General features: G+C 46.8%; 1 protein-coding gene across 1 annotated transcript in view; it reads left to right on the top strand.

Annotated features, from left to right (window-relative positions):
• Positions 1–20,079, top strand: part of atf6 (activating transcription factor 6) — a 37,457-nt gene extending 17,378 nt beyond the window's left edge. Inside the window, exons 8-16 of the mRNA XM_008293231.1 lie at positions 596–781; positions 984–1,075; positions 2,475–2,612; positions 4,010–4,105; positions 4,207–4,309; positions 5,235–5,305; positions 6,088–6,199; positions 9,487–9,571; positions 18,444–20,079. Coding sequence (XP_008291453.1) covers positions 596–781; positions 984–1,075; positions 2,475–2,612; positions 4,010–4,105; positions 4,207–4,309; positions 5,235–5,305; positions 6,088–6,199; positions 9,487–9,571; positions 18,444–18,637 — 1,077 coding nt within the window. The 3' untranslated portion in view covers positions 18,638–20,079. The remainder of the gene's footprint in view (positions 1–595; positions 782–983; positions 1,076–2,474; positions 2,613–4,009; positions 4,106–4,206; positions 4,310–5,234; positions 5,306–6,087; positions 6,200–9,486; positions 9,572–18,443) is intronic.
• Positions 20,080–20,129: the final 50 nt, after the last annotated feature.

Here is a 20,129-nt window from a genome sequence, read left to right as displayed (position 1 = left end):
TTGTGGGCATGTTTTTTCAACCTTCCAAACTATTTCTGTTTGACTGTTCAGAAGAGGAAATAGTGTTTGTGTGAAATTAGAACATAGTGCAGGTATTGAGAGGCGATGGCGTTTTGAATCATTTGCCATTTAACTGATGTTACACAGGGACGCACTCCCCTCTGCTGTACAACCAGAGCAGGAAGAACTTCCACCGAGCAGATGTTAGGATGAAATGGCGTTCAGCGTGGATGACTGCATACGACGCACTTATCTAAGATTAACCACATAATGATGTTCTGCGTATCGTTTTTCTCCCTCCTCATTCCCATGAAGCTTTTTGGGCAGTTTCTCTGACCAGTTTGCTCATATGAATGAAAACTTGATTCCCTGAGATCCCTGACAACGTAGATGATGTCACACTAGTGAGAGGAAGGTGTGATCGGCAGCCCAGCAGGTGGCATTTCATCGCATTCACACAGTCACTCCCTCTCTTTCCTGTTTGGATAGGTGCTGAGTGGGTGAAAGATAAAATACATGACCTAGCGTGAGCAAGAACTTATGTCACATGTTATTCTTGTGTCCCTGTTTTTGTCTTTGTCTCGTTTTCATCCAGTCAAAGTTGTCCCAGAGGCAGCAGCGCATGATAAAGAACCGCGAGTCGGCCTCCCTGTCTCGGAAAAAGAAGAAAGAGTACCTGCTCTCGCTGGAAGCTCGCCTGAAAGTGGCGCTGTCCGAGAACGAGGCGCTCAAGTGTGAGAACGGCAACCTGAAGAGACAGCTGGAGGGCCTGCTGAGCGAGGTGAGAGGCTGGAACACCTCCAGAACCTGCAGTCCACTTCTGTGGAGGGCGCAGTTGAAACTCTGCAGGATCAAAAAGACACCGATGCAGATTGTTTCAAAGCAAAACAAGACAGCGATGAACGACACAAACCGTTCATTCACATGTGATTGATGTCTGTGATTTCTACGTTGTACTACCGTGTGCTTCCTTCCTCCTGCAGAATACGGTGCTGCAGGCGACAGCCCCCAAGAGGAGGGCGGTGTGCCTCCTGGTGGTCCTGGTGTTCCTGGTGCTGAACGTGGGACCAACGAGGTGAGCGTGGAGACAGTCCTTTGATTTCGTGTCCACTGGCTGAAAGTCAGTTAAAACTTAAAGAACACAGACGGTGACGGATCCTGCAGCTCAAGACGCATTAAGATTGCTGTTAAGTGTAACATACTGCGAATGCAGAAGTGTTTGATTACTGCAGAAAAACAAACGGGAAGCCCCATGACTCACTGGGAATCAGGCCTCTCGTGGAAGACATTATGCAAAACCTTTATTGGAAACAGTGCAGAACATTTCCTATTGAAGCAATGTGCTCCTTTTTGTGCCACCAGAAAAACAGTCGGTTTGGGAACCGTTAAGGTCTTTGTAAAAGTACATTAAAGCGCCAACAGCTGGGATTTGTGTGTTTGATTTGAAGTGACGAACTCGGCATCACATGAATTCATGATGCTCTCCTTTAGAAGCTTTCAGAGCGACGTCAGAGCATCACGGTGAGTGGAATGCAGTCCAGTAAGGCACCATCTTAGCCTGAAACTGATCTTCCTCAGTTCCTCCATGCCACACTGATGAAGCTCTCTCATGTTGGTGCCAGACTTTGGAGGACTTGGTGACTAATGGGTGAATAAGCCTCCAATTGCTGAGCTGGGTGGCGGCGAAAGTAAACATTCACCACTTGTGACTGTAAAACACGATCTGTGAAGCTGCAAAAGCAAGAAAGGAGTGGAGTGGCAGCTTCTCCTACCTCTGCCTGTAATATTAACAGTTGTGACAAATGCTGCTGAGTTATATAAACTACACAGGGGAGAATCAGAGCTTGATTCCACCCAGCCAGCAGATGGATGGATTGTGTAATTCCACCATCTCCAGCTCACGCCACATCCAACTATAACGACACATTCTCTGTTCTCATTTTTTAAAAATGTTGGTTTCCTGCTGGGAATAACTTCCCCCACAAGGATGCAAGCATCTACTTTTTTGGATCTGGTATGTTTTCTGTGCTGGAAGTGTGCTTTTTTTTCCGTTGTTCTCGTGAGCCTGAACCAGAAGACGTTTGTTGGGACACGTGAATGAGTTTGGTTTTGTGACGGTAGCGGTGTTGGCAGTAGCTGCAGTACCTGTGCTCGCATCTCTGTGTTTTGTGTTCGGCCTCCTCTGGAATGTAGAATATGCGCTTTGAGGTCAGATCCCTTTGAAATGAAAATGCCACCCAGTGTAGTAATACATGGAGAGCAGTGCGTGTGCTTTGAGCTGCGCAGCCGAGATCAGAGTTCAGATTCTGCTTGTGGCTGAAGCACCCTCCTGTGCACAGGATGTGGGCCACGTGGAATCCAGCAGTTATCCAAGTCCTGCGCCGAGCTCTGCTTTAAATCGGCTCACATTAACCCAACATGTTGCTTCACCTGTCTTTTTTGCTCCCCTCGCTCACCTGTGTCTGTTTCCTCAGTCTGTTTCAGGGTGGCCCGGCCTCCAAGCTCGAGGTTGCGTCAGTGCAGCAGAGCGGCAGACACCTGTTGGGTTTCTCTCCTGAGGCTGAAGGACTCGAGCCCCCCGTCTTCAGCAGCCACTCTGAGATGGCCGACAGGTAAAGAGCATAACACCCTTCACAACCCTGTGTTTACCTGCTGTGTTACTCGACCAGGATGCACCTGTGCCTGGGCTCAGTCTGAACCGGTGCCGCTCATTACAGCCGGTGTAAACAGGCAGCCAGCTGGTTACCAACTCTGTCCAAACGTCTGCCTTTTGGACGCCTCCAGGCCTCCGGATAGCCGGCTCTGAGCTTTGAGTAACAAGGTGGGGAACTGGGGTCCGGCCTTGTTTGACATCCAGCTTCATATTGTTCGGAACAGGTTATTTTTTCAAGGCCTTGTATATTTTTCTTTCTTCTTTCAATGCTCTGGAGGCCCAGCAGTCACATTAGTAAATTGCTTCAATAACATTCCCATTCGGTGCTGTACCTGAACCTGCATGTCACGAGAAGGATGTTTTGGAAGGCGGTCGGAGCCTCTGATGTGTCGGCGGCATCGCCGGCCCGCGTTGTGTGTCAGATCGCCGTGTAGGGTATGTCAGACCTTAATGCAAACCATTCATCTGCGCTATCCGCTTTCACGGCAGCATCAAGCCAGTGCAGGCAGGAAGGAACACATTAGCCTTTACGAACGGGGGGCAGCAGCAAACGAGAGGAGGGTGATGGGGGGCAGAGGTGCAACCTAATCTCAGGGTTCCACTGAACAGGAAGGCGTGTGTGCTGGAAGGGCCCCTCGGTTAGCGCTACGATGAGGCCTCTGTGCTCTGACATGTTGTCCACTGGAGTCGGGAACACGAGGTGGAGTCAGCGCGTTGGCTCACATCAGGGAGGCCCAGGGGAGGCATTACGTCGGTGGCATTGCTTAACAAGGCTCCCCGACCGTGGACAGTCTACCTCAGCACCTCGAGCAGCGCAGTGGTCCACTCTGAGCACCTGTAATTAAAGTCAGAGGAACATGTGAGGAGGAAGGTCGAGCACTGCTCGCTGCTGCTCGTCAAGGCTGCATGTCAGCTCCACTAATGGGTTTCGAGCCGTTGTTTTCATCTGTCACCCTCTGGTTTGGAATGCTCTGTAGCGCCTTTATGATAATTGCGAGCAGGATTTGAACTTCCGCCGTCGATGCAGCTCAGTGTTTGTGAGCATATGTTGAGCGACTGAAGCTCTGCCACCTCTGCACATGTCGAGCAGAAGTACAGCTCAGTGGTAGGTCACCATACTCGTCCCCACACTGAAGCCACGCTGATGTCGTTTTTGGTGCTGGTTTTGCTTCCTGTTTGCTACAGAACCAGTCTGGGTGTTTCACCTTTAGCAGCGGGCAGGCAGCCATGTTGGCTCGCCCTCTGCGTTCAGAGCATATTCTCAACATGTGATTATTATTTGAAATTCTTACACAGACTAGAGCTCTGCCAAGCTTAGCACTTTCTCCTAACAGATGTGTGTTTTACTCCGTGTAGCTCAGAGGATAAGGCTCTGATGGTGGTGAAGGATCCTGCCTTTCTCAGACCACCTCCCCCCTGCCAGCCTCCTGTCAACAGGACCAAGTGCATGGAGTAAGTGATGCTGTATTTAACGTACAACCTGCATACGACAACTTGAGACCACAGAATCACCCACGTCTTACCTACAAGTTTAACAAAATCCCCGTTGGCAGGTTGGCCCATGAGTTGAGAGGTTGGGTCCACCGCCACGAAGTGCAGCAGACCAAGTCCAGGCGCATGAGTAACAGCAACCACAAACCCAGCAGGACCATTCTGGTAAGTCAGCGGACTGCTGAAGCTTATAGGGAGTCCAAATGTTTTGGATTGTTGGGTGTCTCTGCCTTTGTTCAGCGCTATGAGATGACTTGTTGTTGTAAATATGTGCTATACAAATAAAACTGAATTGAATTAGGTCACAGCGGCGATTTTTGGAAAACAGGAAAACACGTCTAATGGGCCATGCACACTTTAAACCATATTCATTCTCAGCGAGGCATGAGCGAAGCCTCTGTTGTGTTTGAAGTGTTACTGTCTGCTTGAAGGTCTGGTTGGCAGTCCCAAGCCTCTGTCACCACTGTTCCACCTCCTCTCACACCTTCCCTTTCTCTCCACTGGCCTGACTGTAATCCGGCAGCCCTGAGAAAGTAAACACAACACTTGGAGGGGAGCTGTAGGATTAGTGCCCCCTGCTTCTTTTGTTCCATCAGTTTTTTTTTAATCTGTCACAGCAAGTCCAGTTGCACCAAGAGCTGGCCAGTTAGTATGCACCCCATTCTTCATATTAATGCGAACAGAAAGGGAAGAAAGGTTCGTTTACCGTCAGCCTAGTGAAGCTCCAAAACCTGGTCCTCTCATCTCCATGGAGCTTTTTAATTGTACATCTGCTCGTTTGAAGCGTCCTACGTGCCAACGCGACAGTCTGAATGTGAGAGTAAATCACTCCTTTAATGACATACATGCTCTTGTTGAGTGTTTGCCGTGATAGCCTCACAACTAGATGTGATTTATCAGGAGCAAAACGTGGGACTGGAATGTGTGTGTTGTCTGAAGTTTAGACATTATGCTGGATTTTAATGTTCTGAGTCTGTATTTATGTTATAAAGCGCTGCCAGCAGTTTATCCAGCTCTCTGCAGTGGGTGCTGATGTGATTTTTAAGAGATTATAGCTAATTCTCTTTGTGTTTTTGCTCTTTCCCAACAGAAAACAGCGAATAAGGAGGCTGACAGTGCCCAGATTGTGACGGTCCAGTACACAGAAACGGCTGAGGAGAAGTGAGTAGAAGCATGCTGCAGCACATTTATGTCTGAATCACAGAAGAGACCATTTTCACGTGTTTGGTTTGTCTGCACTTACGGTTGTGTTTTTGCAGCGTCATTACATGAAGCTGCTTCAGTTCCATCGGTCTAGCTGTGTTTCACCAGAGCGTCTCTGAAATCGATCTGTAAAGGGAAACTTTGGGCTGATTTTAACGGATGACCTTTGGCAGCCAATAAGAACCATTTCTACTGTGTAGTTCATATCACACACATGGACTCAATAGTTTTTTGGCAGTTTTTAAATGTTTTTCTCACTTGTAAATCTAGATAAGAACAATCCAGACCTGCAGGACGAGAAAAGCCGCTGCAGGGTGGTAACAGAAAACAAACAACAAACCTTATGATGACGTTTTAACTGGTGGTGCAGACCCGGACTCAGCTTTCAGCCTCCACTGTGCAGTGCAGCAGCGAGCTGTGAAATGGGACTAATAGACGTGACAGAGATGCAAATCAATGTGACGGTTTTATTCAGTGTGTGATTAATTGCTGCTCCATTAAATTGAATTATCTTGTTCTTGCTGCAGGGTTTGAAGTGTTCTGTCTGTATCAGACACATATATTAAATACAACCAATGTGATATAAGTGTTGATGTCATTATCGACATTAAGCGGTTAAAAACATTGTGGATTCCTCTAATAGCACACGGGCGGGCTGACAGACACGTCACACGTTGGCTCCTGGTGTCTGTTTCTAGCTCCACATGTGTTCTGAATGTTTTCCGTTCATTCTTCTGCAGGAATCCCAGCAGCGAGCTGCAGGTTTACTACGCGCCTCGAAACACCTACAGTGACTTCTTCGACGAGCTCCATCGTCGCGGCGACACTTTCTACGTCGTGTCTTTCCGCAGGGTGAGTTTGAACTCGCTCGGTGCTCATTTCTAAGGCGAGAAAGGCCGCTGGCTCTCACGTACAGTCTGATGCAGACGTCAGATTGATCACATAGACTCCAACAAGAAGAGATCTCAGTGGAAGCTGTCACAGCTCAACACTCATAACGTCTAATTCCGTTTTTATCGGTCATAGGATTTCTATTTGTTGAAAAGTGGCCATAAAAAGTGAGTAATTCGTGACATGAAGAGCAGCCTATGAATCATAAGTTGTGTGCAGCAAGTCTGTCCCTCAACAAAGAGTTTTCATGCGAGAGCAAAGGGTCGGAGAGCCGATCAGCAGCCCACACCCAAGGGTGGAACCGCCCGTTTCCAGCCCAGTTCATTTGTCATCACCAGCACCATGTTTTACATTTTCATGTATGACAAAGTGTTAATCTATTTGGTCCTAATTCATTTTTTCCACATTTGAGACTCTGAGTCTGTTTTTTATTTTCTCTCTTGCACGATTATTCTCGGACATTCAGAAAGAGTTTTCGTGACACGTAAGATGTTATATATCCTGTCCGTGTCTTTTCTATCTGCTCTGCTGTCGCTAACAGTGCCAAAAACACACCGTCCCTCTGAAATGCATAACCGTAGAAATACTTTGGCAGCTGTGAGACTGCCTTGTGCAGCTGAGTCCCGTCCTGCTGCGTTGTGGTGAGACGCACAATGTCGCTCAAATACAGCATGTGGCCGGCGTTCAAAACTCAGCGCCTCTGGACGCTAAGCGCTTAAATCCTGGAGACTGCTCAGTGCGGTGGGAGGTCAGGACCCCTCGGTGACCAGGAGCCACGGAGGTTTGGCTCTCGGTCGCCATGGTGACGGCGGGGACCACGGTAACGATGGTGTTCTCACGTTAAAGGCCTCCGCCGGTCAAGTAGGCGTCCTCCAGTTTGAGGCGTCTTTGTGATGCACGACCACTCAGCGTGTTAAAGGTTCCGCCAAAATAAAAGTCCAAACTTTGTATCTGCAGCTTCTCACAGAAAAAGCCTCTTCTCATTAAAACAAATACATAATCGTTCCTGAGGATCTTCTTGAGCTTTTGACAAAAGATAGGAAAAGTATTTGATTATTTTATTTCATATTTTGATGTGTGGATTTGGGGCAGCAACTACCAAACAGCTGTTCTTAGACACTTGATGAACTGGTGCCTCTTTTAATTGTGTAAATTAGCATCAACATATGTAGACAACAGGCCCTGGGCTTCAGAGTGACTGTCTGTCCACATACCAGTTCAACGTCGAAATGAAGGCGATTTTCTTTCTCAGAATAGTTGCTTTGCTAAATGTATGTGAGGAACAGCAGCTCTGTAAATATGTTGTTGTTGTTTTAAATGTGTTTATTGAATCAATAATGTAAAAAGTCAATAAAGACGCATTATTGGGTCAGTGTGACAAAGCCAAGCCTGAACAGTGGAAGGCCACAGTGCCTGGATGCCTGGCCTGTTAGTCATCGTGACCTTATAGTTCTCACAGACCTTTATCAGCCTCTCACTCCGTTTATTTGCCTGTATTTTGTTTCCTGGGTTTCAGGGTGTGTGTGTGTGTGTGTGTGTGTGTGTGCTGTTGTTTTTTTGTTCCAGTCGCTATGATGTTATAACGAATCTGCCAAAGCTCTGGATTAAATTTGGAATTTGTTTGGATTTTAAAGCCAATCACCACCAATTCGGACTTTTGTCCCCGTAGGCAGAAATACTTTTCATCGTGGCCCGGTTCTGCCCTCCCCAGCAGTCGGGCTCGCTCTCTGAACATTATGCTGCGCACTCAGAGTCGGTCATGTTTGGGTCAGGGCTGCTTCGGCCCTCAGCAGATACATTAACACCTGTGTCTTTGCTGAGGTGTGAAATGAGGTGAGGCGATGGAAAAACAACTCTAAGCGAGAAAAACATACGGGACGGCCGCCTGTCTTATTCTACCGTCACTTTGTGGCCCTGCTTCACTTCTCATGTTGTTTTAGCACCTATGGCTTCATGTGAGTGGAAACACTGGCTGCTTTCAAGAAGAATTCACCTGTAGTCATGGCAGCAGCAGTTAGGTCAGCTGGACAAACTCGCCGCTCCCGCCATCATGAGCGCTGATGTGGTCTCCCTCCAGTCGCAGCCACCCTCTCATTTTTAGCATTTAATTCCACCGTTGGAGGCCTGCAGATGATCCTCAATGCCTCGCAGTGCCGTGAGCGTGAATCAAAGTAATGAATTAATTCAGGTGAGATGATAGACGAGGAATGAACGCACACAGGCGACAGATTAGTGCCATTTTCATAAAAAGTACCAGCAACATAAAAGCTTCATTTGGCTGTAGTTCGTCTGCCGACTTCGAGCTTTGCTCCCGTCGTCCGTCAGCTTGACACCCCTTGTTTGTCGTTTCACTGAGTTCTGTGAGCCAGGTGTGATGGAGTTAACCTGCTGCCAGCTGCTAAGCCACAGAGAGCGTTGGCTGCTCAGCACTCATAACAAGCACAACCAATAGCTGCTCAATATCTTTGGTGGCTCTGCAGGGGTTTGATTAATTAACCCTACACGTGGAGATGAGTCAGCCTGCACTGCTTTGACTCTGATTTTCAAAATGTTCTCTGTGAGTCACAAGTTTGCCTTTTCTACATTGTGCTACGTATTTTCTTTGATTCACAGAAATTGCAGGTTCCACCAACTGCTTTTGGTGTTGGGCTGATTTAGATGCTTTCATTCCACTAGTTTTGCTCCTCAGTTGCGTTGTTGCCTTAAAACCGTGGAATGGATGAGTCCTTAGTTTTCAGATGATGTGAGAATTCATTCAGCTCAGCGTCGGCGCTGATGTGGTCACGTGTTCATGCATTCCTCTCCACTGCGCCTCTCGTTGTCTCATGAGTTGCACAAAAGCTATTTTAAGATTTGCAATGCTCGATTCCACTTTGATGTCAGATTTCTGGTGGTCTGATGGCCTAAAAACGGCCCACGGTAAAAGTATAAATACAAATAACAGTGAAAAGAGAATTCAGTGTGTTCTGTGCAACCGCCTGCATGCGTAGAGGTGCAAGTCAAACGCTGTGCCGTCTGAATCAAGGAAACGGTGTGGAGCAGTTAGGAGCATACATTTGAGGGGTTGAGATGCTTTTCCAGCTTGGTCACTTCCCAAACGGACCACAGCATCACAGGTCTGCTGAAGCCGGTGAGGATGCAGGTCCTTCCAGTTGTAAACGAAGCTCCACACCGAGCTCAACAAACACATGCTGCCTCCAAGCCACTTGTGTTTTCCCCTTGATGACCTTCTGCTCCTTTGTTCTCAGGATCATCTTCTACTTCCTGCCACCAACCACAATAAAGGGAGGCGACCCAAGATGTCTGTGGTGCTGCCAGCCATGAACATAAACGGTAAGCGCTGCAGCACAGACACAACAGCTCGCTCAGCACCGTGTAGCGGATGAAAGCAAAGCTGGGAGCAGACTGAGCAGCACGTCTCCCCACAAGAATGCATTACTTACAGCCGAAGAAGCTTGTAAGAGGACCAGAATAGAAAACTTTGGCTTTTTAAGCCTCTTAAGATGATGCTGATGCTTTTTTTTGGTGTTTTGTTTTTCACGTCTACCTCGTTGGAAGGAAGAGTTCTGTTTCCTGTTTAGCTGGAATGAGAGCCCCTCTGTTTATTTGATTTGCCTGAAAGGTTCTTCTGTATCTGGTGTTTGGAGCAGGCTTCTGCTACGCCTCTCAGAGCCCTGTGTCGTTTCTGTTGTGTCCTTCAGCTCTCATTATGCTCACAGGTACATTCAGCAGCACTGCGACCTGTCTGCACAGACACAGACTGAACCACGCATGAACAGAAGAGTCTTTGCTTTTGGCCCTTATTTTTTATTGTTCTTAATTTTAAGATCTTGGGCTTAAAATAATGTCATTGGAAGTCATGGGCCATTCATTCATTAGAAGTATAGCTATAAAGATGTATTTAGATGAATATATTAGATTATGATATTGTAAATAAAAACTACCATTACATGCCGTGATGCCAGCTTAAGAACCTAGAGCGACAACATCTTTCTTTTCATCACCATATTTCCACAAATACCAACGAGGACCTTCATTTACCTCCTGTGCAGAAGATAACAGGCCTTTATTAGAGCCCTTTATATGCGATTCCCTCCGTTTGATGAGTGTAATTAGTCATTTTTTGTTATTGCCCAGTTAGGGCATTCCACTGCAAATACAAACTCAGCACTCCATGTTACCATTTTCAATGAAATGCCCTTTAGCATGTCGTTGGAAAGAAACTCTTCATTTCTAAACAGGCCTTTTATTGTGCAACATTTCCATTTGCATCCCACATGCAACTGCAGCTGGACAGGATGGAAGGACGACAAACCAAAGTGAGCCAGAAGCCACTTTTGTGTCAGTTTGAACTCCTTGAAAACGTACCGGGTGCAGGCGGAACAACGGTAGATCACATTATCACAGGGATGTCAGAACTAATGGATCAATGCTTTATTCATCCAGTTGGGAAACTGGAGGTATCCAGTAGCTCCAATATGTGGCATGTAAGAAAAATAAGGTGCAAATCCTGGTGGCAGAAGAACCAAGTTAAGGTACAGGGGAAAAAGTGAGGGTGTTGGCACCATGAAAATCCATCCATCCATCATCTCTACACCTTAATCCTCACTATGGGGGGCGGAGCCTATCCCAGCTGACTCAGGGTGAAGGCAGGTTCACCTGGACAGGTAGCCAGTCTATCACAGGGCTACACTTAGAGACAGACAACCAAGCACACTCACATTCACACCTACGGACAATTTACAATCACCAATTAACCTCAGCATGTTTCTGGACTGTGGGAGGAAGCCGGAGAACCCGGAGAGAACCCACGCTGCACGGGGAGAACATGGAGACTCCACGCAGGAAGATCCCGGGTGTCCTCACCGGGACGCCAACCGGCGACCTTCTAGCTGTGAGGCCACGGTGCTAACCACTGAGATACCTGCAGCCCTGGTACAATGAAAATAAGAATTAAAAATACTGTAGAGATGCACATTATGCTACAAGCACCAAGAGCGTTTCCACCCGTGTTTCATTCACAGCCTGTGTTCAGTGGACAGTGTTTTCCATTGAGGAGCAGCAGATTACATTTTTGGCTTCACGTCCTTTTTTTTACAACCGTTTTTATTAACAAGGGCAAGAAATGCTTTTAGTGCTGCTTATCCAGAAGAACGTCCAAGGATTGAGCTTCCAGTTCTGCCACCTACAGGCAAGGAACCAAATAGTTTGACAGGGTTAAAACAAGCAATGACAAAATAGTACACACAAATACAAATTAAAGAATACGTCACTGAACACCAAACCCCATATGTTTACATCTCATCACAGAACTCATTTTGAAGCTCAAATCAATGGTTCAGAGTCAAACGATTCGAGGTCTGTCCCAACATATTCATAAGATCCCAAGCATGTTCCAGAGCTGCAGGGTGGCAACACCTTCACAACTTTGTTCTTTGCTTGTGCGTTGTTGGTGATATAGATTTCCTGCTTTGCTTTTCTCGTCAAGTTTGAGGTTCATTCGGTGTTCAGCGTGACTGTGAGTGAGCTGCGAGCCACAGTTTGGCCAAAAAGTCTCCAGTGTAACCAAAAGTACGCCAGACAGTCCGCTGGCTGCCAGTGTTGCACGAATGGCTGCATGATGGTGATGAAAAACTTCATTAGTTTCAAGCAAAAATCAAGTGGACTTCAGATTCCGGAGCGCTGACACAGCTCATCGACCTTCATGTACTTGTGACGGGCGTACTCGCTGTCGGCAGCGCGTCATGGTGGGTGGCAGTCAGTGCGCTTGGTTGCGGTTTCGGTTGGGGGTTGGTTTTCATCAGGCCATTTGAGGAGCAGTCACCCATTTATTTGACCGCTTGCCCTCAAAAACAAACCCCCGGGAAGCATGTTAACATTTATGTACGCCTCAGTCTCTGAACACTTGATCACAAAAACGTCTTCCACTGCCAAATGGTTTCATTTTTTTATGAATTATTAAAGTCTACACATGTTCCTGATTTCCATGAGCTCACCAGATTTTTCTCCATGACCCCTCAGATCTGCTGGATCATCAGTAGAGTTGGTCAAAGTCGGGTTACGGGAGGTTTCAGTCTGTTTCCAAAACCAGAACTATCAGGTGGCTTCATTTTCACCAAGTCTGCGTACAGCGAACTGAAAGAAATCAGGAGGGTGTATGTAGGGCGTGAGCAGCTCCGAAGACAGCCTGTTGTTGTTGGCGGCTTAACCGGCGTTTCAATCAGGAATTATTCGTCCGTTATCTCCGTGTCCGTCTGTGGCAAAGCACCAGCAACTGATTTGATTAGTGATTCAACCAACCCTGAGAGGAGTGACTCAGTGGAATATGAGCCTCCTACTCAGCAGGGAAGATGTGGCCGTTGAGATTTTATTTTTTTTCTGGGAGAGGGGTGTTGGATGAAGATTGATGAAGGTAAACATTGTTCTTGGTTGGCCTTGTCAGGGAGGAATGTTAAGGTCCGTGCTGGTCAGATGGCCCATTGGAATAGCAGTAAATAGTGAAATCCAAGACCTCCTTTTCAACTAATTGTTGAAATGGCCAAACAAAGCTGGCATTCATGGAGAAGCATCAGGTCTGGAAAGACTCTCGAGGGGCGGAGGTCTTTCAGTTTGTATGATCTGCTGTGGATGCCTGCCGAGCGATGCAAATGTAAAACATCGTCTCTGCCGTTTTCAGGCATGTTTGAATCAAACGTCATGTGGTAAGTTTTAGAAAACGGAGCTGACACCAGTTTTATGTTAGGAGACACCACAAGTGCTCTTCGTGGTGCTTCCTCATTGGCCTGACGGTGCTAAAACCCAGCCAGCAGCAGCTGATGAAGCAAAAGATGGCGGCGACTCTCTTTCTACTTCCTCCTCTTCACGTTTTGAGTCCCATGTGACACACAGATGACAGCCTTCAAGTAGCATTTAAGATTGATGTGTTCTTTGTTCCAAACCTTGAAGTGATTAAGTGCAAACGTACATATCTAATTGGGCGAGAGCCTCGCTAAAGTCCAAACGCTGTCGTCTTTTCTGGAGCGTGATTGCTCTACAGTGGAAGATAATTCTTTCCAGCTCCCAGTTGCTGCTCTCCTTCAGGAATGCCGTCCTTCTCCAGTCGCTAAATGGTTTTCATCTGGAGGACGTGGATCGGTTCTGCTAGTCTGGACGGATCGCCTGGTCTGTCTCGGTCAATAACCCAGCGTCGGAGAGGGAGACTTTGATGTGAGCCGTCGTCTGTTTCTGTCTCGCTGCGTGTCCACGGTTCAGAGGTTCTGTTAAAGTTGCTTGACTCCGACCCGCCTGATTTGCTCAGTCGACGTCTCTGGCCCGGCCGTGGCTCCTTATAAGGGGCTGAAGGGTGTGTTTATTTAATGATCGCCGGGGTTTGAAAGTAGCTCAATCAAGTGGAAGCGACATGTTTGGGGGAGAGGAATGCTTCGGGGATGACATCACGTACAGGTGGACGGACCGTGGGAGACGCCGCGCTCTATTTTTACTTGTCTTGACATTGCACATGTGCTCTGGAGCTAAAGGCGGCTTTCACTGGGGTTCAGGGTCGGGCTGCGCTCCACACAGGCTCCAGGGGTCACATTTTCCTACTTCTGTAGTTTAAACAGAACAAGTGCTCTCACATACAGTGCTCTCTCACCACAGCAAATGTTTAACCCTTGCTGCTCTGGACTGCAGAATTTCAACTGTGCAATAAACCCAATCAGCCCAACAGTCCTGGTCCAGCAGCACCCAAGCACCCCTCGTTATTACTGGTTCTGTGTCGATGCGTTACTTGGACTTTTTACTAGTCCTCTTTATTGTAAATACTAGCAACTTTTGCACCTCGTTTCTTCAACCAGCACGATTTGCACATGAATGGCACGTTCAGTGTTTCTCACTGGTTTCCTATTTTTCTGACATGTAACACGTGTGAGCTGTCGGGTAGCATGAGTTTCCCCAAGAGGATGAATGAAACATCTACCAGACTATCAGCAGCTGAATCACGACTGCTGGACTGATGGCAGTACAGTACCGTAATGTCTGGACTACTGAGGCACCTGAATATAAGCTCCACCCACTGACTTTAACAGAAAACCAGGTGTGTTCATATCCAGGCTGCAGTTGTCTCTAAGCTGCAGGTGTCCACGTTGGAACATGAGATATTTATGTTTTAACCTTTAATTAAATGCGTAGCGGTAACATCCACAGATACGTACCGTAGAGGCTTTTTTCTGAACACTTCCTGTAACACGGCTGGTTAAGGAAATAAAACTCCAGCAGCTACCAGGAAAAGTCACTGATGGCTATCTTCATCTTCCTCCTGCACTAAAACCACTAAAGTCGTCTTCTTCAGTGTCTTCAGGAGCTGAACAGCCTCAGAATCACTTCATCACTTCCTCAGTCTCTCTGTCGTCGTCGCTCTCAGCCTCACTTTGGTCTCGAGGCAAAATCGTAGAACTTGTAAAAATCCATAAATTATCCGCAGCGTTCAAAGCGTGTGAAAGAAGTAGCGGCTCATAGTCCAGACATTACGGTAATGACGTTCATGGTTCCCTGGGGATGAGTCGGGCACCATCGTGACAGTTAGATTTTTGTTTTTTCAAATGATTTGCTGTAAAAGGAGCTTTTTAGATTCACATCAGGCTGTGTTGTCACATCCGTTACTGTCCTCATCTGGCATCTCTGTAGACGTTCCTGTTTAGTCGGCTGATTCTCTGGTGAATGTTGGTGTATTATTCACCAATAGCTGGTGCTTTCTGTTGGAGCCTAATCCATCATTTATCAGGGTTTTCCTGGCAGACAACATAATCAGTAGACATGCAGTAAAGACCGTCTGTCACCTTATTTGACAGTAGTCTGTGCGTTTTCCTGTGATTCTGACCATTTGATGAAGAAAAATAGCAATTATGCTTAAGAAAATAAAACCTCAATTAACAAAAGTGGTAAAACAAAACCAACACATCACCTAGCAGCTGTTTGGAAGCTCCCAGATCGTGTAGATTTGTAGATATAAGACACACTTTACTCCATTAGAATGAGCTAGACTGATGGGTTATGTTTTCCATTTATGTGATTCTACTTGTGGATGAATTCCTTCCTCTCTGATGTAAAGAGGGAGGGGGAAGCGTCCTCAGAGTTTGTTCCAGTACGACAGCCACCATCCTCCTGACCTTGGCTCTCAGGTTTCCTCCGATGCACCGTTGCCAGACATTGTTCGTTTATCAGCGTGCACCAGCTCACTGTGTTTGCTGGAACCCTTCCAGATGGCACCAGTAGAAGGGAGAAGAAGGCCGTGCAGCGCGGGACGCTCGCTTTGGCAGCTTCTTCAAAGAGCTGCTGTTTGAAGTCGGCCTCTTGTGTCTGTGTGCTGGTGTGTTTCCTCGTCCGCTGTTCAGGCCTGTCAGGCAGCCGGCTACATACGAGCTGGACAGTTTGGTAATTTGGTGAAAGCTGGATATAAACAGAGTGGGATGTGAGATGTGAGTGCTCAGTGTGGAAAATGCTGCAGATTACAGCCCACACACTGCAGGCTAATGACTGGGAACTTAGAGAATGATTATGGGCTACAGTCATTTCATTTCTGGTCGAACTGCAAAGCTAATGACATTCCTGTTCACTCCAGCTGCAGCGTGTGTTTACAGTAGTGCTGGTTAACAAATACTCAGATGGTGAACACAGTAAATACACCTGCTTAACATCAGCATGTTGGCATTGTCATAGCCAGCGTGTTAGCATGCAGGTTTTAGCATTTAGCTCAATGTACATCTGTGCATTAAAGGGATAATAGATCTACTCTGGACACAACCGATGATTTAGGTTCAGTGTTGGAACATAACTGAACTGGAGCTGTAGGTGGCTCTGTGGTTAGCACCGTGGCCTCACAGCTAGAAGGTCGCCGGTTGTCGTCCCGGTGAGGACACCCGGGATCTTCCTGCGTGGAGTCTCCATGTTCTCCCCGTGCAGCGTGGGTTCTCTCCGGGTTCTCCGGCTTCCTCCCACAGTCCAGAAACATGCTGAGGTTAATTGGTGATTGTAAATTGTCCGTAGGTGTGAATGTGAGTGTGCTTGGTTGTCTGTCTCTAAGTGTAGCCCTGTGATAGACTGGTTACCTGTCCAGGTGAACCTGCCTTCACCCTGAGTCAGCTGGGATAGGCTCCACCCCCTATAGTGAGGATGAAGGTGTACAGGTGAACAGAAGGATAATTGAACTGTAGTTAAAAAAAAAAAAAAAAAAAGAAAACTGTAGTGTTTAATATGCAACAAGATGTGCTGGACCTGAGCCACTGTGAGCTGTTGGCCACAAGAGACCAGGTGGTGGCGCTGAACAGGCCGTGTTCTGTTGCTTATGAATGTAGCTTCGGGTCATTCCATATAAAACCAACCAGGATCGGAAAAACGCTCCCATCTGACCTGTTCATCCTGGTATCGGTTCTAGTTCACAAAGAGACCTTTATTTGCTCTGAACTGTTCTGACCCACCACCGAGCCCACATGCTGATTTGACCCATGAAAGTTTACTCAGAATACACTTTTTATCGTTTCCTGTCCTGATGAGCAGATCCAAGCTATCAGTGCTTGTTTCTGCAGCTTTCTGTGTCAGATATGAAACCGTTGCTGATATTGGACGATTTTTATGCTCAAAGTTAGTTACAGAAAAAAATGGTGATAAAGAAAAGCAACATGTCTGCTTTACATTATGAGTGTCTGTGAGAATGATTTGGCTGCAGGTTTTTAAACAGACATCAAAAATGTTTTCTTTCCTCTAAAAATTTCAGATGCTATCTTCTGCACTTACAGTGATAAGGGCTTAAAAATGCTCCTTCAGCCCAACTTCATGTAATTAGAGGGCCTGTGAATCTGAAAGTATTCACTGTATGAAGGTAGAATTGTGCATGGCTTCCTTTAACCTGCTGCAGTTGTCGTAAAGGCACTGACTGACCCACTCCAACAGTGTATTACTCTGAAATTCTAACTTGATGTACATCCTCTGAGAGCGACGAGTTTGGCTTGAACGTCCAGTAGAGACAAAACTTGGACCTAAATGTAGAAATAAAAAGTCATTTTTGAGCTCATAGATTCACATCCAGCTGGACTTCAGGAACAAGCCTGATTCCAGGTAGACATAGCGTAGCAGAGACTTAAATCCAGACACGGAGAGTCATTTCCAGAGATGCCTGTTTAAACCCTGAAGCCATATGAAAGCTTAGCGGTGGATGAAGTCTTTCTCTGCATTACTGCCGTCTAGCGATGTGAGCATTCGTGGAATCTTCCAGCTGCAGGAGAAGTATTGTATACTGTCTGTAAGATCTGATGAGCTTCTCTGTGCCTCCAAGTAAACGTCTTGGAACATCCCGCTGCAGGTGTCTGGAGAAAGAAAGAAAAAGACTGCAGCTTGGAGCAACTGGCAGGCATTCTGACGACGCCACGGCTCCGTCTCTGGGTCAGAGAGGAGAGCAGTTTGACATGGGGATGTTATCGACACACAAAGGTTCATGTAAATACACAAGAACATGCTGCTAGTTCTGCTTCTAGAGCGTCCACGTTCAAGGACGTTCTCTCCTGCGCTCCAGTAAAGTTTGACTGGGGGAGCCACAAACCGTGACCCACCAGTATCAAGTGCAGTGTCTGTTGTCCAAGTTTGAATTTCCCAAGTTAAAGTACTGGGTTGTTTGTCGGTGAGGCCCTGAGATGGCTCTGTGAGCCGTACAGTATTCATCCTCCACTGGACGCCGTCTGCGGTCGCTGGGTTCAGCCTGACTCATCTGCGTCGATCACTTTCTGTGAATCGTGCCAAACTTTCTTCTTTTCATCTCTTAAGAAAAAAAAAAGAAGAAAAGACAGATCCTGACTCACCATCAGCGATCACTCTCTCCCCCACAGACTTGTTGTCTCCTCTCCCATGTGCATGTCCTGCTCTTGTTTACAGCTGCTTTGTTTATCTCCATGATGGAGAAATCCAGTGTGTGACTCACCTCTGGCCTCCATCTGTAAAGCAGCCTCCACCCGAGCTCACTGCGCTTCTCCCACCGTCCCAAACAATGCTTCTTACGCTCCCAGAATGCAATGTCTTATCACGTCTCTTTGCAAGTCTGCCTGACTAAACAACTCGTCAGTAAGAACGGTGAATAACGGATGCGGTTTCTGTCTTGATTTGATTAAATCTTTTGTCAAAAAACAAACCTCAAGCTGCCGCGGCTAACAGCCTTCGCCTTCTTCTTCTGTCACTGCAGAAAGCATCATACGGGACGAGTTTGAGGTGATGATGCAGATCGACTGCGAGGTAACGGACACCAGGATCCTCCACATCAGGTCCTCCAGCATCCCCCCTCTGCTCCGGGTTAACCACACGGACACGTTTTACCAGCACTCCCCGACCGACAGCAAGGCCGCTCCTCCCGTCGGCGTCCTGATGGGCTCCGCTTAAGATCAGCTGCGCTCTTTGTAACTCCTTAACAAAACCCACAACACAGAATACAAGCTCACTTTTTTTGGTTTGTGACAAATGTTTTATATGTGACCACTCACGCTGACTTCTTATGATTCCAAATGAGCTCTGCAGAAACACGAACACAGGAGCAGCTGGACTGTCGGCCGCATTCTTTAAAGAGGCTGATGTCCGGCGGTGTGATGTAATGAGGTCCGAGCAGCTCCTTGTGTGGCAACGCTGACTTCTCCCTGTAGCCCCAGACGTCCCCCATAAGGGTAATTGTTTAGCGGCAGGGGGCAGAGCGTTGAACCCTGAGTCACCCCGTCATAACACAAATACTTGTGCCCCTAACAGCTCTCCTCCCCGACGAGCTGCAGAGCGTAGACAACAAACTCAGATTGGCTTAGTGAAGACATTAAAAACACGTTTGTGAGAAGCACCCCGGTTTCTGTTTGCATCTCAGCTACTAAACTGTAGTCGCCCCGAGCTCTCTGTCCATCTAAATAAAGTGGGTTTTATTAGCGCGATAGCAAGAGATGCCGGATGAATTACCTGCAGCACTCAGTAAACTCAGGAAGTCAGGTGATCTGTGAAGCGAACCGCTGTGTTGTTGGCAGGTTTCGACTGATTTCAGGATTCCAGGCAACGCATCATGAAGAATTTCAGTGCTGCTGTTGTTGTTGTTGGTCTTTGCACTGTTTCTCAGATTCCTCCACGGATGTGGACTGTACATATTTGTTTGTGTTAGTCTGCAGCAGGACACGTCTGTGGTTTGATGCTGAGGATCTTTCTCCGTCTCGTTTGCTTTGTGGGAACTTTTCATTCTGACAACAGAAAACTCCGACTGACGTCATTCATGTAAAGAAACGGTGGATACGAAGAGAATTCATGCTAAATGTTCCTACCCGGATTAGCCTGCTGGCATTTTCTGCTTGGAGTTGTGATCATTTATGATTTTAGTACTAATTTGTGTTTGCACTATCAGTACAGAACCTGGAAAGCTCGGTTCTGGCTTTAAATGCCTTATATTCACGTGTGTTTTCTCCACCTGTGAACGGGGTAAATTTGATATTAAATAATAAATTCTACATTCTGTATTAGTCGTAGTAATCGATTTCTTATTTCTGGCCAGTCCTGTGTATGCTGGTAAAATGGCATATCCTTCTTTTAAAATGCATTTCTTTCGCTGCAGGGTTGTACAGATGGTTATGTTTTAGCTCAGCAGATGCTCATAAAAAATGTTCAGAAACCTTGTGTTGTTTAAAGCCGGGCTTTCTCTCCTCTCCCCTTCTGGTTTTAGAAGTATATTTGATTCACCACAATGTTTTCACTGCCCTACTTATGGACGGAGGACAAGAACAATTAACGTCTCTGTTTTTTGTACTCCATTATGTGCACAAACCAAAATAAACACTGGATTTTGTCTTTTTGTCTAAGTATACCTGTGTGCGTCTTGGGCTGCTGGGGAAAATCCTAAACTGAAGTTTTT

The sequence above is a fragment of the Stegastes partitus genome, unplaced genomic scaffold (genome assembly GCF_000690725.1).
Source record: "Stegastes partitus isolate 25-593 unplaced genomic scaffold, Stegastes_partitus-1.0.2 Scaffold866, whole genome shotgun sequence".
Lineage (NCBI taxonomy): Eukaryota > Metazoa > Chordata > Actinopteri > Pomacentridae > Stegastes > Stegastes partitus.
This window is presented reverse-complemented; position numbering and strand designations above follow the sequence as displayed.